This window comes from Nilaparvata lugens, chromosome 11 (genome assembly GCF_014356525.2).
Source record: "Nilaparvata lugens isolate BPH chromosome 11, ASM1435652v1, whole genome shotgun sequence".
NCBI classification, from domain to species: domain Eukaryota; kingdom Metazoa; phylum Arthropoda; class Insecta; order Hemiptera; family Delphacidae; genus Nilaparvata; species Nilaparvata lugens.
In genome coordinates this window covers 2,400,417-2,416,557 of record NC_052514.1, presented here as the reverse complement: position 1 = coordinate 2,416,557, position 16,141 = coordinate 2,400,417, and the positions used below count along the sequence as shown (strand labels likewise).

The 16,141-nt window shown below is 33.6% G+C and overlaps 2 protein-coding genes across 4 annotated transcripts; one reads left to right on the top strand and one right to left on the bottom strand.

Annotated features, from left to right (window-relative positions):
• The first annotated feature begins 3,862 nt into the window (after positions 1-3,862).
• LOC111050076 lies at positions 3,863-13,330 on the top strand. Its single transcript, XM_039437401.1, has 3 exons — positions 3,863-4,075; positions 4,178-4,238; positions 12,254-13,330. The coding sequence occupies exons 1-3, from the start codon at positions 4,070-4,072 to the stop codon at positions 12,511-12,513; spliced, it is 327 nt and encodes a 108-aa protein (XP_039293335.1). The 5' UTR covers positions 3,863-4,069; the 3' UTR covers positions 12,514-13,330.
• Positions 4,545-6,579, bottom strand: LOC120353517. Of its 3 annotated transcripts, none has more exons than XM_039437400.1 (2): positions 5,258-6,579; positions 4,545-5,173 (listed from the first exon to the last, which is right to left on the bottom strand). In XM_039437400.1, the coding sequence occupies exons 1-2, from the start codon at positions 5,407-5,409 to the stop codon at positions 4,846-4,848; spliced, it is 480 nt and encodes a 159-aa protein (XP_039293334.1). In that variant the 5' UTR covers positions 5,410-6,579; the 3' UTR covers positions 4,545-4,845. The 3 variants fall into 3 exon arrangements, with proteins under 3 accessions (XP_039293334.1, XP_039293333.1, XP_039293332.1); XM_039437399.1 differs by having other exon boundaries at positions 4,545-5,187; positions 5,272-6,579; XM_039437398.1 differs by having other exon boundaries at positions 4,545-5,234; positions 5,319-6,579.
• Positions 13,331-16,141: the final 2,811 nt, after the last annotated feature.

The following is a 16,141-nucleotide window of genomic DNA, read 5'->3' as shown; positions in this document are numbered from 1 at the left end:
AGTAAGCCCAGTTTAATAAAACGGTGAAATAGATATATTCTGAAGGATGTACTTTTACAACAAATATTGAATGAATTAATGAACAGATTATGTAAATAATAGCTTTCAAATAGATACAGAATGAAGATTGGTTGACAGCAGATTTGAATCTTTAAATTATAAATATTATATAAAAAGTTCGGTACTCTTCAATTAGACAAAATAAAATGGATAATAGCCCTTTGGAAAGGGTCATAAACTGAACTAGTTAAACAAGAAAAAACAAGTTAATATTAAATGGTGATTCAGAGAATAGAACAAATTAATAATTAAAATTACTCTCAGGGTGTGGTTTCGCCTAAGGAAAATAGACCTTTTGGCTAAGTACAGCGTGGATAGTTAAATTTATTTAATACTATAAAATTTAATTATGATAAATTTTGTACCCTTAAAACTATAGTCATGACTTTTCTTAAATGGACGAATTTATACGCTGTACAATTTTCGCAGATTTATGGGGATCCCCTTTTATATATTCGAATAACCTACGTAGACTTTTGTTTCCGTTTTTTGGTTTTCGAAATATATTCGGCCGTAGAATATATCGTTCCGGCTGGATCCTTCCACGTGGCGAAAAATGTTGAACAGACTTCACTAATATAATATCGGGGTTTATTTAAATGAAATTTAAAAATCTTAATATCACAATTATTATAGGAACTTTGGAACAACTTTTTAAAAACAGAAAAACGAAGATTGAATTACATTAAACAGAAATTAAAGCTTTTGACCAATTAGGTACGTGGACTAAGTCTGCATCCTACCGATGATCCTTGCAAAATGGCCTCGAGTCTTTCTCTTCTAATTTTCACTTGAATTTCTTCTTCAAATTTTATCTCGCCAAATTTACATATTGTGAAGTTGTGCTCCTGGGGGGGTTATCTCTTATGATAGAGTCCCACGTTATGAAGCTATTGTGAGAAGTTGTAGATTGCAATTCCTTCACATATAATACGATGTTTCTGGTATTTATAAGAGCAGTCTCTAAATTCCCTCTTTTGCGAATAAATTCACAAAAAATTAAGGCCTTCCGGCTCGCAAAATTACTGGGTTCAAACCTCAGCTCTAGCTCAGTGGTAGAAACATGAATTTTATAAGTACAAATAATCACCATAAGGTTCAAGGACCAGGTATTGATAATTCTTACCGCTGCTTCTATGAAGTTCTTGAAGAATACCAGTAAGGAAATTAAAAGAATATTTGATGACTGATTATCAGTAACCATGTACCACTAGAGAATAATCAGGACCAACTATAGTTGTTTCTAGTTGATTCTTAAAACGCTCGTCGTGAATACAAGTATTCACCAATATACCCTTTCAAAATTCCTTAGAACTTACAACGCCAGTTCTTGAAGCTCTCTGGATCCTTATATGATATAACTGGAACCTTATTAATATAATTTCTTAATATACTTGTTCTGGCTGATGAAATGAATATCATCAAAGGATGATAAATATTGAGTGCTTTGAATAAGGTTAATATTATTTGATTCTATGATTTTAAGTGCTGCTAAATATTTGTTGGTACCAAAACAGCTCAAACTATATAACACGAGATGAGTTAGGATATAATAAAAAATTCTATAAGTTTGTATGCTGACATAAAACACAAAATATATTCCCACAAAACAGATATGCATAAAATATTCAATAAATCTGTAATTCACTTAAATAATCTACTTTTAAAATCTGAATAATTATCACAGGCTTTGCTAATATTCACAATAATGAATTTCAAATTCATAAATATATTATATTTAATACTGGTACTTAGACTTCCAATCAATATAAAATTCTGCAGATAAAAACCTGTTCGGTCTATAAGTTTGATATGGTATATTTTGTTCAATAAACAAAATTAATATTTAATAAATTAATATTCAAACATGAGATCTCAGGGCTTTTAATATGAATTCGGGCAGTGCATGGAAGTAAGCTTCCTACATATAATAAATAAATTTATAAAATGTTCTTGTGAACTATGTGATATTGTTCAACACGTGGTGACTTTTTATTTTAACTCTAATTAATTGGAATAGCGCTTTTTTATTAATTATTACCCCACTGAACGTAGACAAATGAGCTCATTTGGTTTGACTTATCACTCACTGACTGAAGTTCTGGATGTTCTCGTGGATTGAATTAATTATTTCCAATAATTAATTAGGTAGGCTCCTTTTCGTCACTGCTGGGCTAACGTGTGATCCAGATTTTTATAAGTTTCTTTCGAATTAAAGCTATTTTTATGGGAATCTTTACAATTACGAACTCCTTGACAGCACTGAGTTCACAAACAATTAACATTCAACAAACATACATTACATTTAAAAAAGGGTTTGGCTTAATAATTCGTTAAAAAATTTTTAAAAGGAATAAGAAAAGACCCTAAACTCCATGTGCATCCTCTCGGGTTGGGATCTTAAGCCAGAAGAAAGAGGTTTTCAGAAAAATTTGCTTCTTCCTAGAATAATTCTATAAGCTACTCTCTGATTGGCCCTCAATTTAATAGACTCAATACAATTGGTTGCCTTGGGAATCAGGGCTTCCTCGGCTTTATAATAGAAAAAATTTAATAAAAGAAGTTTTTATACAGATATATGGGGTATTTATCTTAAATTGAATTCATAAATAAATCGTAACATACGATTTTAATAGATAATACATTTAGTTTTATATGAGTTTTTTATACTCTTGATTTATCATGCTTTTTTAGATTATAATAAATATTTATACAGAAATAATAGTTATTTGTATTTCTACACATCGACTTCCTTTAGTATACATAATATATCCTTTATGAGTGAATTTTATATGATTCAACCGGTCATATGGGTTGATCGAATAATCAGCTGATTCATTCAGTATTGGTTCGGATAATTATCGATTTATCCAAGATCGACTAATTCTTTTCAAAACGTAAACAAGTAACTCTAACCTCAATGTTCATGCATTTTATTTTATTTTTTATTTTTGTAATCCGCCAATAATAATTATGCCGCTTTATAATTTTTTGATCTTACCAATGAGTTCTCATAATTATTAAATCACAATAATACATGTTTTCTTATCGTTGTTGATAATGCTATTACTCCTAATCACTAATAATACTTGATTTGAGTTGATTTACTCTTTAGATAGGTCTAACCTTCTTTCCAATTTTATAGTTCTATTACATTTTATTGGCTCATTTAGAAATATTTGGTGGTTTCAAATTACCACGTGACACAAAACGCCCTCTGATTTCTGATTTAAAACGACAATTCGAGAATATAATATAAATTTTATGATCCAGTTGGTTTTGGATCAGAAATCATATATGTTACAAAGTCTGCTAATAACTCTACTGAGAATCTTACCTCCTAACAATTCAACAACATATACAACAATAAATAAATTCAATTCAAATACATACGCCTTACATCGGCCAATCTCCTTCTACACACAATACACAATATAAACTATCTCCTCCTCCATACATAATATAAATCTTTTTTCTAATCCACGCTCTGCCCTCAGGCCAGAAGCACATTTGAATGTTGGTGCAAAATCATTGCCAACCTAACAAACTGATAATTCTCCGACTTGCAGAGTATAACATATTTTCTCCCTCAACATAGAACAGTGACTTGTACATTTTCATTTCATTCTCTTGCAGAAATTGGGCTTTGTTTTCATGTAATGGATATTTTTAAAGATAATCTTTGGTAGGTTTTATCAACACGAACTTCTTATTCCTCTAATACATTGAGACTTGGGATTAATGCTTTTGGTGGTAACTATGCGGTTTGATCATTTGGCGGATAATTTTAATGATTTTCTTAATAGTTTATACATAAATAATAATAATATAATATTTCTATAATATCTCTACATGCAATTCACATTTATATGACACTTGATCTTCTTATTCGGGGTATCAACTTTGATGATTTAATAGGCATTGACTATTCTGGTTTTCGTAGTGTACAGTTGGTTTACGTTGGCTTCGGCTTGTCACTTGTCGCCATCTTGATGTTTCTTCCTGCTACATGAAGGTAAGTTGGCTTTTTAACATTAGAAGTTATTTATTCTCTTGTTTCCTCAATAAGAAAGGTGTTAAAAAATGGTTTCTAAATTTTTTATTTCTTTATTTTCAGGTGTTGTTGTTCGAAGTGGATACTCGTCTGCGAAATAAGTGTGTTGCCTGGTGTTTGTTTGGTACGTATTTGTTGACAGGTAGATCCATGAATCCAAATATTATTGTTTATATTCTTATCGCTTATTGTCTCGATAATACGGTTTGAGATTAGAAATATTTTGTTTTGATTCTGTAAATAATCTGGCGGTTTTGACGACTGGTTCTCCATCAGCTCTCTTATCCTGGCTAGCCTAGAGTATTTACTTGGTGTATTTTGAATCGTTCTGAGTTTCAGATTAGCTTTGAAAATTTTAGAACTGATTCTCTCAACATAAGACACGCCCTCATTCCTTAGTACTTCAATAATATTTTCCTTAATTGATATCGCAGCCATAAATATAATAATCCTCACAAAATAAATCAATGTGTTTACCGTGTTTCTCACAACATAACCTTTCCACTCATCAATAGTAGTTTCATTTAGTAATAATAATACAATATTTTTCATCCTATCCACAACACAGTCTTTTATCCATATCACAGTCATAACAAATAGTATACAATATATCAGAACATTTATCATTTCTTTAACAATATAATCTCTCAACATATAATAGTCAGGTACTTTCACTCTCTTATTATAATTTCTTATTTCTTTTACTCTTCTTAAACACTTTCCATCCTTTATCAACCTCCATAAATAGTCCACTTTATTATTATCATCCATGCATGTTTCAATCGTAGTTTTCCTTTCAGTTCCGTTTTTATCCCTGTATGAATCCCTATTAGTCCTTCCAGTAGCTCCAGTTTCATTCCATTTATTATGTCCATTTTGCCGGTCACATCGCTGATCTTCTGCTTTAAAGCGGATGTGCCGCGGATGCATGCCGTCGATCTCCGGTCCTCCATCCTGGTCTCGGTCCGGAATCCTCCTCGGGCGTTTGAAACGGGCATGCGGCCTCCATCGTCGCGCGCGGTACTTCTTTTTCTTCCGCTTGACTTTCCGCCTCCTGGCCTTGCGGTGCATGCCTCTTTTCTCCTGTAGTCGGTCATGCAGTCGGTCGTCCGGTGTCTGCCTCAGGCGTTTCCGTCTCCGGGCCTTGCGGTGCATGCCTCTTTTCTCCTGTAGTCGGTCATGCAGTCGGTCGTCCGGTGTCTGCCTCGGGCGTTTCCGTCTCCGGGCCTTGCGGTGGGCGTTCCTCCGATCCTGCATGTTGTCCTCCCGGTACTCACTGGTGTCTTCCTTCCCATCCTTGGTGTGCCTCGGTGGGGTCGATTGATGCGCGGGTGTAGGCTCGGTGCGCGGATGCTTGGTGGTGGTCCTTTGATGCGCGGGTGTGGCGTTCAAAACGAGTTCATCGCATGTGGGCTCCATATTACATAATTCCTCTACTGTAACCTGGTGTTCCTCGGTGGCGGGTTGCTCTTCCTGCGGTGATGGTTCTTCAGTGGGAAATATAAGGCTCAAGAGGGATTGATGTTTACAGGGCGTTTCAAGTGCATGGCGGGCGGCGGTTTTGTGTGGTAGGCTGTCTTGTATGGGCTCCTGTGTGTCTGGTGGTGGGTCATTTGCATGTTGATTTTGTGTTGTCCTTGTTGTATGTGCTATTGTATAAGAAGTATTTGTTTGGTTATGATTTTGTTTATTTTCGTCCTGTTTTGTGAAGGTTATTTTCCGTTTATTATTTCTATTCCAGTGATCTCTGTTATCATAATATGCCTCTTTGTGATGCTGTTTACTGTTTCGGTATTGAAACTTATTTCTATAATTATTATCAAATGATTGAACTCTGTTATTATTTTCAGTATACTTCGCTCTTTGCGCATTTGCTCTAGCATTTGCTATATGATTTTCATTATTACTGTTTTGTTTGAAATTACTATTTTGCTGATTAAAATTTCTTGCTTGTTTATTTATATGATTTGGCTCAGAAGTAGCTGATTGGATAGAATGTAAATGTTCTATCAGTTCTTCACAACTGGAAATCGAAGATACTGCTAGTGTCATACGAACATTGTAAGGAAGCTTTTTTGTTAATATATTCGCTAGTGATGTGTCCGCCAAAGATTCGTCTAGTTGCGAATTCTTACACATCATCTTAGCTACGAATTCAGTATATGATTGTCTGCCTCTATTATCATATGTGCATGATATAATCTCTGATAGTGCGTCCATCTGTTTACGTTTACTCCAATACTGCTGCAGGAATTGGGAGATGAAGTCCTCCAGGCTGTTGATATCTCGCATCCGGCTCTGGAAAAACATCAGCGGCTCGCCAAGTAGTAGACTGGACAGTTGGAAACGCCATACTAACCAAGAGGTGGGTATCAGTTCCTGAATAGCTTTTATTTGGTCTATGAATGGTCTGGGTTGCATATGACGGTAGGAATTATCAAATTTTCCAAGACTTTGAAAAAGTTGAGTGCCGTTTACTGCTTCATTCGGTGTATACTGCACTCGACTGACTGGGATATTTTCCATACGTGTCTCTATTCTGGAGACTCGTTCTTCATTTGCGATCCATTTATCATTCATAATTTTCTTATGTGTATTCACTTCATCATACAATCCGGTTAGCTTCAACTGCTGTCCGCCTATAGCATTCTCCAACATGCCATATCTCTCACTTGATTTTGCCCCCTCCTCCGCTAAATTTGCCATACATGCCTGCACGTTACTTTGTTCCTTGACTATTTCTACTATTTTCTTATTATTTTCCTCCACTTTCGACTCTATCTCGCCCTTATTTTCTAACACCTTTCCCATGACCGTTCCCATGATAGCGGTGCCCAGCTCCTTACCCAATACGTCCACCTGTTTTTCAACTTCCTTTGGTACGTCATCCAACCGTTCATTTATTTGACAGGTGACATCATCTAGACGAGTTTCTAGCTTTTTGATAACTGCAGATTGAGTATCTATTTTTGTATCTATTATATTTCTCACTTCCTCCCTGAAGCTAGAAAATTTTTCATCCATAGCTTTGACATCCTGTCTGACTGTTTTGATCTCTTCTTGTAGGACTTTGGCATTTTCTTCCAATTTGTCCTGGATTATTTTGATAGTTTTGCTGTTTTCCCGGGCTGTTTCCGCTCCTTTAGCTTGTCCTGCTAAGATTTGACTGAGCATGAGTTTGAGTTCGTTTGTAGAATCATTTGCCATAAGATTGGTAACGTAACCGACTGAAGAGTCTAATGTTGTATTGCGTTTTTCCAGGTTGGTGGCGGATGGCGGTTGACTGGTCACGTTGGATGGCGATTGGGTAGCGGCATTCTCCGTTCCCTCGGCGACGCTTGGAGCGATCTGCGAAGACGCCGGTACCGGGTTGGACGCCCTCACTCCCTCATCTCCCTCAGCCGGACTCTCATCGGAATTAATCGCATCGACGACGTTATCAATCTTCGTAGAAGACAATTGGGCTAAGTTTTGCGGGTCGAAACTGATGGAGCATATGCTGCCTCCCTCTCTCTCTCGTGGGGTCTCCGCTGCATCGTCCTGGGGCTGTTGATTTGCCGGTGTCGTGGCTACATAGTTTTGGGGATGTTCGCTGAAGTAGGAAATTTGCGAGTTAGCCGGCGACTGGTTCATGGTGACGTTATTATGGAATACTTCGAGTAAATAGCCAAGTGTGTTGCCAAGTCTCAGGAATATTAAAATGGATTCAGTGATAGTGCCTATTCTGGATAAAATTGTGTTGTGTTGAAGTTTCAAGTGTCATATACATATATTACAAAAAGACCTTCTAGTGCTACAGGTACGCTTATCAACATAGACAGATATGGCTTACAAATTACACTAATATAGTTCTTAAAATTTTAATTAGGGTCTTATCCTCCTGAATAACGATAGTATTATAATGCCTCAAATAACCTATAACCCTGGTCAGCATACAATGTCTAGATTCAAAGATCAAAATCAAAATTTTTACTATAACTTTTATGGAAATTTCCATCCAATTTTCTCTATTATGAGAATTATGTTCTCAAACTCGTGTGATACAGTTTGTCTGTATTTATGCAGCTTGAAAAATTTTAATTTGAAGAGCAACTCAATTATTTTAGCCAGAAACTTACAATAGATCATCAGATATATCTTGTCGAAACAACTTCAGATTATGTTTCTTGCAGCTTTCAGTTTTATCAATAATTTCATTAATCATTGATAGTAAGATTGAGTAGGTAAGCTTTTCATCATGCTCCACTGGTTGGGTGCCATTGTGTGAAGTTGTGCTCCTGGGGGGGTTATCTCTTATGATAGAGTCCCACGTTATGAAGCTATTGTGAGAAGTTGTAGATTGCAATTCCTTCACAGATAATACGATGTTTCTGGTATTTATAAGAGCAGTCTCTAAATTCCCTCTTTTGCGAATAAATTCACAAAAAATTAAGGCCTTCCGGCTCGCAAAATTACTGGGTTCAAACCTCAGCTCTAGCTCAGTGGTAGAAACATGAATTTTATAAATACAAATAATCACCATAAGGTTCAAGGACCAGGTATTGATAATTCTTACCGCTGCTTCTATGAAGTTTTGAAGAATACCAGTAAGGAAATTAAAAGAATATTTGATGACTGATTATCAGTAACCATGTACCACTAGAGAATAATCAGGACCAACTATAGTTGTTTCTAGTTGATTCTTAAAACGCTCGTCGTGAATACAAGTATTCACCAATATACCCTTTCAAAATTCCTTAGAACTTACAACGCCAGTTCTTGAAGCTCTCTGGATCCTTATATGATATAACTGGAACCTTATTAATATAATTTCTTAATATATTTGTTCTGGCTGATGAAATGAATATCATCAAAGGATGATAAATATTGAGTGCTCTGAATAAGGTTAATATTATTTGATTCTATGATTTTAAGTGCTGCTAAATATTTGTTGGTACCAAAACAGCTCAAACTATATAACACGAGATGAGTTGGGATATAATAAAAAATTCTATAAGTTTGTATGCTGACATAAAACACAAAATATATTCCCATAAAAAAGATGTGCATAAAATATTCGATATAACTATAATTCACTTAAATAATCTATTTTAAAATCTGAATAATTATCACAGGCTTTGCTAATATTCACAATAATGAATTTCAAATTCATAAATATATTATATTTAATACTGGTACTTAGACTTCCAATCAATATAAAATTCTGCAGATAAAAACCTGTTCGGTCTATAAGTTTGATATGATATGTTTTGTTCAATAAACAAAATTAATATTTAATAAATTAATATTCAAACATGAGATCTCAGGGCTTTTAATATGAATTCGGGCAGTGCATGGAAGTAAGCTTCCTACATATAATAAATAAATTTATAAAATGTTCTTGTGAACTATGTGATATTGTTCAACACGTGGTGACTTTTATTTTAACTCTAATTAATTGGAATAGCGCTTTTTTATTAATTATTACCCCACTGAACGTAGACAAATGAGCTCATTTGGTTTGACTTATCACTCACTGACTGAAGTTCTGGATGTTCTCGTGGATTGAATTAATTATTTCCAATAATTAATTAGGTAGGCTCCTTTTCGTCACTGCTGGGCTAACGTGTGATCCAGATTTTTATAAGTTTCTTTCGAATTAAAGCTATTTTTATGGGAATCTTTACAATTACGAACTCCTTGACAGCACTGAGTTCACAAACAATTAACATTCAACAAACATACATTACATTTAAAAAAGGGTTTGGCTTAATAATTCATTAAAAATTTTTAAAAGGAATAAGAAAAGACCCTAAACTCCATGTGCATCCTCTCGGGTTGGGATCTTAAGCCAGAAGAAAGAGGTTTTCAGAAAAATTGCTTCTTCCTAGAATAATTCTATAAGCTACTCTCTGATTGGCCTCAATTTAATAGACTCAATACAATTGGTTGCCTTGGGAATCAGGGCTTCCTCGGCTTTATAATAGAAAAAATTAAATAAAAGAAGTTTTTATACAGATATATGGGGTATTTATCTTAAATTGAATTCATAAATAAATCGTAACATACGATTTTAATAGATAATACATTTAGTTTTTATATGAGTTTTTTATACTCTTGATTTATCATGCTTTTTTAGATTATAATAAATATTTATACAGAAATAATAGTTATTTGTATTTCTACACATCGACTTCCTTTAGTATACATAATATATCCTTTATGAGTGAATTTTATATGATTCAACCGGTCATATGGGTTGATCGAATAATCAGCTGATTCGTTCAGTATTGGTTCGGATAATTATCGATTTATCCAAGATCGACTAATTCTTTTCAAAACGTAAACAAGTAACTCTAACCTCAATGTTCATGCATTTTATTTTATTTTTTATTTTTGTAATCCGCCAATAATAATTATGCCGCTTTATAATTTTTTGATCTTACCAATGGGTTCTCATAATTATTAAATCACAATAATACATGTTTTCTTATCGTTGTTGATAATGCTATTACTCCTAATCACTAATAATACTTGATTTGAGTTGATTTACTCTTTAGATAGGTCTAACCTTCTTTCCAATTTTATAGTTCTATTACATTTTATTGGCTCATTTAGAAATATTTGGTGGTTTCAAATTACCACGTGACACAAAACGCCCTCTGATTTCTGATTTAAAACGACAATTCGAGAATATAATATAAATTTTATGATCCAGTTGGTTTTGGATCAGAAATCATATATGTTACAAAGTCTGCTAATAACTCTACTGAGAATCTTACCTCCTAACAATTCAACAACATATACAACAATAAATAAATTCAATTCAAATACATACGCCTTACATCGGCCAATCTCCTTCTACACACAATACACAATATAAACTATCTCCTCCTCCATACATAATATAAATCTTTTTTCTAATCCACGCTCTGCCCTCAGGCCAGAAGCACATTTGAATGTTGGTGCAAAATCATTGCCAACCTAACAAACTGATAATTCTCCGACTTGCAGAGTATAACATATTTTCTCCCTCAACATAGAACAGTGACTTGTACATTTTCATTTCATTCTCTTGCAGAAATTGGGCTTTGTTTTCATGTAATGGATATTTTAAAGATAATCTTTGGTAGGTTTTATCAACACGAACTTCTTATTCCTCTAATACATTGAGACTTGGGATTAATGCTTTTGGTGGTAACTATGCGGTTTGATCATTTGGCGGATAATTTTAATGATTTTCTTAATAGTTTATACATAAATAATAATAATATAATATTTCTATAATATCTCTACATGCAATTCACATTTATATGACACTTGATCTTCTTATTCGGGGTATCAACTTTGATGATTTAATAGGCATTGACTATTCTGGTTTTCGTAGTGTACAGCTGGTTTACGTTGGCTTCGGCTTGTCACTTGTCGCCATCTTGATGTTTCTTCCTGCTACATGAAGGTAAGTTGGCTTTTAACATTAGAAGTTATTTATTCTCTTGTTTCATCAATAAGAAAGGTGTTAAAAAATGGTTTCTAAATTTTTTATTTCTTTATTTTCAGGTGTTGTTGTTCGAAGTGGATACTCGTCTGCGAAATAAGTGTGTTGCCTGGTGTTTGTTTGGTACGTATTTGTTGACAGGTAGATCCATGAATCCAAATATTATTGTTTATATTCTTATCGCTTATTGTCTCGATAATACGGTTTGAGATTAGAAATATTTTCCCACCAAGTTAAATTTGGTTTGCTTTCTTCATACAACTGAACGGTATTACGTTCAGTTACGGCTGCAATTTTGTATGGTCCAGTATAAATATGGAAGAATTTTCTGGTAGTTTTTTCCAATGCATTGGATAATCTATGGCTTTTTAAAAGTATTTCATCTCCGACACTGTATTTAAATTGCTTGGATTTATTATCATGATAATGCTTTCGCGAGGTCGCTGACCTTTCTAATCTCTGTTGTACAATGTGACAGATGTCTAGGTTAGGATGAGTTAAAGCATTCGACGGTGGGAAATCTATTAACTTTTCAATAAACATTTTATTTCTTTCTCCGAAAATAACCTCTACTGGTGTATATCCTGTGTTTTCATTTATGCAATTGTTGAAACATTCTTCCAAGAACGGTAGATATCTAACCCAACTTTGATGTTTTTCAGCACAGTACGCCCTCATGAATCGTGAGATTTCTGCCATGCGGCGCTCCACGGGGTTCGAACTAGGAGAATATGTGGAAGTTCGAGATATTTTTATATCAGCCAGGTCAAGTATTCTTTTCCATGGTTTGCTACAAAAATACGATGCATTATCTGATAGGATGCGCTTAGGTTTTCCTACTTGCGGAGTCCACTTATTCACTATGCAATTTGCTAGGACTTCCCTGTTAGCTTACCGATGGGAAAGAACATGGTGTATTTAGAGAATGTGCATGTTAATACGAATATATATTTCTTCCCATGTTGTGCTAGGGGTAGAGGACCATAAATGTCGGCTGATACTAACTCCAATGGGGCGGTCGGCAATATAGGTATCATTGCTCCCCTGACTTGATATTTTAAATGTTTGGTTTTCTGACATAGGTCGCATGCTCTTAACACTTTGACTACCTTTTTGTGCATACCTTTCAGATAACAGGCTTCTTTTAGTGTACATATCGTTTTTCTTACTCCAAAGTGGCCAATTCTCTCATGCGTTTCCTTAATCACTTCTTCCGCTATTTCCTTAGGTATTACGATTCTCCAATTATAACCTTGTGGTGTGGTGCGGTGAAATAGGAATCCACGGTATCGCGTGTACTGTCGCAGGTAGTGGGGCGGTTCAGATGGTCCTTCCTCCAGTATTTCTAAAATTTGGGATAGCTTAGGGTCTTCTTTTTGCGCATTCTGAATCCTTCTGGGTGTTAGTGTATTCTTGTAGACTTGAGGTTTGATATTCTCGGGATATGGTATGCTTTCGTCCATTTCCATTGCGTAGCATTTCAGGTTTGTGTCGTTACAGTAAGTGGCATCTAATTCTCGGGATAGAAAATCGGCTGTTTGATTTTGCTTTCCTGGTAAGTGTGTGAGATCGAGGTCAAATTCTTGAAGAGCGAGAAACCATCTTGACAGTCTGTTGTGGTTTAATTTAGCTGTCTTAAAAAATGTAAGAGCTTTATGGTCGGTATTGATATAAATTTTATTTCCCAACAGTAGCGTGCGGTATTTTTTACAGACTTCTACTATACTTAATAATTCCTTTTCAGTTCTTGAAGCTCTCTGGATCCTTATATGATATACTGGAACCTTATACTATATTTCTTAATATCTTGTTCTGGCTGACAAACTGAATATCATCAAAGGATGATAAATATTGAGTGCTTTGAATAAGGTTAATATTATTTGATTCAATAATTTTAAAGGCTGCTAAATATTTGGTGATATTAAAACAGCTCAAACTATATAACACGAGATGAGTTAGGATATAATAAAAAATTCTATAGTTTGTATGCTGACATAAAACACAAAATATATCCCCACAAAACAGATATGCATAAAATATTCAATAAATCTGTAATTCACTTAAATAATCTACTTTTAAATCTGAATAATTATCACAGGCTTTGCTAATATTCACATAGTGAGTTTCAAATTCATAAATATATTATATTTAATACTGGTACTTATACTTCCAATCAAATAAAAATTCTGCAGATAAAAACCTGTTCGGTCTATAAGTTTGATATGATATACTTGGTTCAATAACAAAATTAATATTTAATAAATTAATATTCAAATATGAGAGTCTCAGGGCTTTTAATGTGAATTCGGGCAGTGCATGGAAGTAAGTCTACATATAATAAATAAATTTATAAAAAGTTCTTGTGAACTATGTGATATTGTTCAACACGTGGTGACTTTTTATTTTAACTCTAATTAATGGAATAGCGCTTTTTTATTAATTATTACCCCACTGAACGTAGACAATGAGCTCATTTGGTTTGACTTATCACTCACTGACTGAAGTTCTGGATGTTCTCGTGGATTGAATTAATTATTTCCAATAATTAATTAGGTAGGCTCCTTTTCGTCACTGCTGGGCTAACGTGTGGTCCAGATTTTTATAAGTTTCTTTCGAATTAAAGCTATTTTTATGGGAATCTTTACAATTACGAACTCTTTGACAGCACTGAGTTCACAAACAATTAACATTCAACAAACATACATTACATTTAAAAAAGGGTTCGGCTTAATAATTCATTAAAAAATTTTTAAAAGGAATAAGAAAAGACCCTAAACTCCATGTGCATCCTCTCGGGTTGGGATCTTAAGCCAGAAGAAAGAGGTTTTCAGAAAATTTGCTTCTTCCTAGAATAATTCTATAAGCTACTCTCTGATTGGCCTCAATTTATAGACTCATACAATTGGTTGCCTTGGGAATCAGGGCTTCCTCGGCTTTATAATAGAAAAAATAAATAAAAGAAGTTTTTATACAGATATATGGGGTATTTATCTAAATTGAATTCATAAATAATTAACATACGATTTTAATAGATAATACATTTAGTTTTTATATGAGTTTTTTATACTCTTGATTTATCATGCTTTTTTAGATTATAATAAATATTTATACAGAAATAATAGTTATTTGTATTTCTACACATTGACTTCCTTTAGTATACATAATATTCTTTTATGAGTGAATTTTATATGATTCAACCGGTCATATGGGTTGATCGAATAATCAGCTGATTCATTCAGTATTGGTTCGGATAATTATCGATTTATCCAAGATCGACTAATTCTTTTCAAAACGTAAACAAGTAACTCTAACCTCAATATTCATGCATTTTATTTTATTTTTTATTTTTGTAATCCGCCAATAATAATTATGCCGCTTTATAATTTTTTGATCTTACCAATGAGTTCTCACAATCACTAAATCACAACAACACATATCCTCCCATCGTTGTTGATAACGCTATTACTCCTAATCACTAATAATACTTGATTTGAGTTGATTTACTCTTTAGATAGGTCTAACCTTCTTTCCAATTTTATAGTTCTATTACATTTTATTGGCTCATTTAGAAATATTTGGTGGTTCCAAATTACCACGTGACAATATTAATTCGGGATTGGTCCGATTCTGTGACGTAACCAATACGCTGAATGGGTGGTGTCACTGTGTCCAACTTTAAAGCTTTTAAAATAGGGCGAAATTCCTGATTTTAAGCTGTTCCAAATTATCATCTAGTTTTTATAATTATAATAATACATAAATAAATAATAGAATTCGTCTATGATGATATGCATTCAAATTGGCTTCAATGAACAGCTAATGATTATAGAACATAGACATGCTTGTATAACATAAAGTAGACATAATATAAGAATATATATGCTTATAACAATAACGAACACAATAATAAATAAATATTTCTTCCTTTTTTTGTTTATATGATTTTTTATATGCTAGAATATCGACCCTCAATCGTCATATATGGTTAAGCTATTTGTCTATTTATTTTTAACAAGTATGTTTTTTTTGTAGTTCAATAAATAAATATTCGGGCCTATTGGCATAGAAATGAAAGTATAAAAATGAAAAAGTTAATGATATATAATTTTTATGATCGATCTTTAGTCGAACGCCTTCTCAATTTGCTACTTGTTAACGAGTTAGCCTTGTCTGTTTTAGGGTTATGTTTTGTCTCAAAACTAACCTTCAAATATAATTTTACTGATCCAATCCATAAACATACAAACATATACGGTTTTTTCCATTGACAAATTTTTGAAAGGTATACTATTACAGATTTATTTATTTCCTGCTTTGTAGGTTAGATAACAGTCGTCTATCTACCTCAGATAAGATTGTATTGTTTTTACGGTGATAGAAATTATTCCGTTCTCATACTAGCCTATGAATGAATTTGTTGTGTATTTTGAGGGCTGTACAATCATTGGTACATCACAGTGTATGAGTCAGTATATATTGTAATCTACATAAATAAAGTACTCAATCAATCAATCAATCTCCTAGTCATTCTAGTTACCTGTATCTCTCCT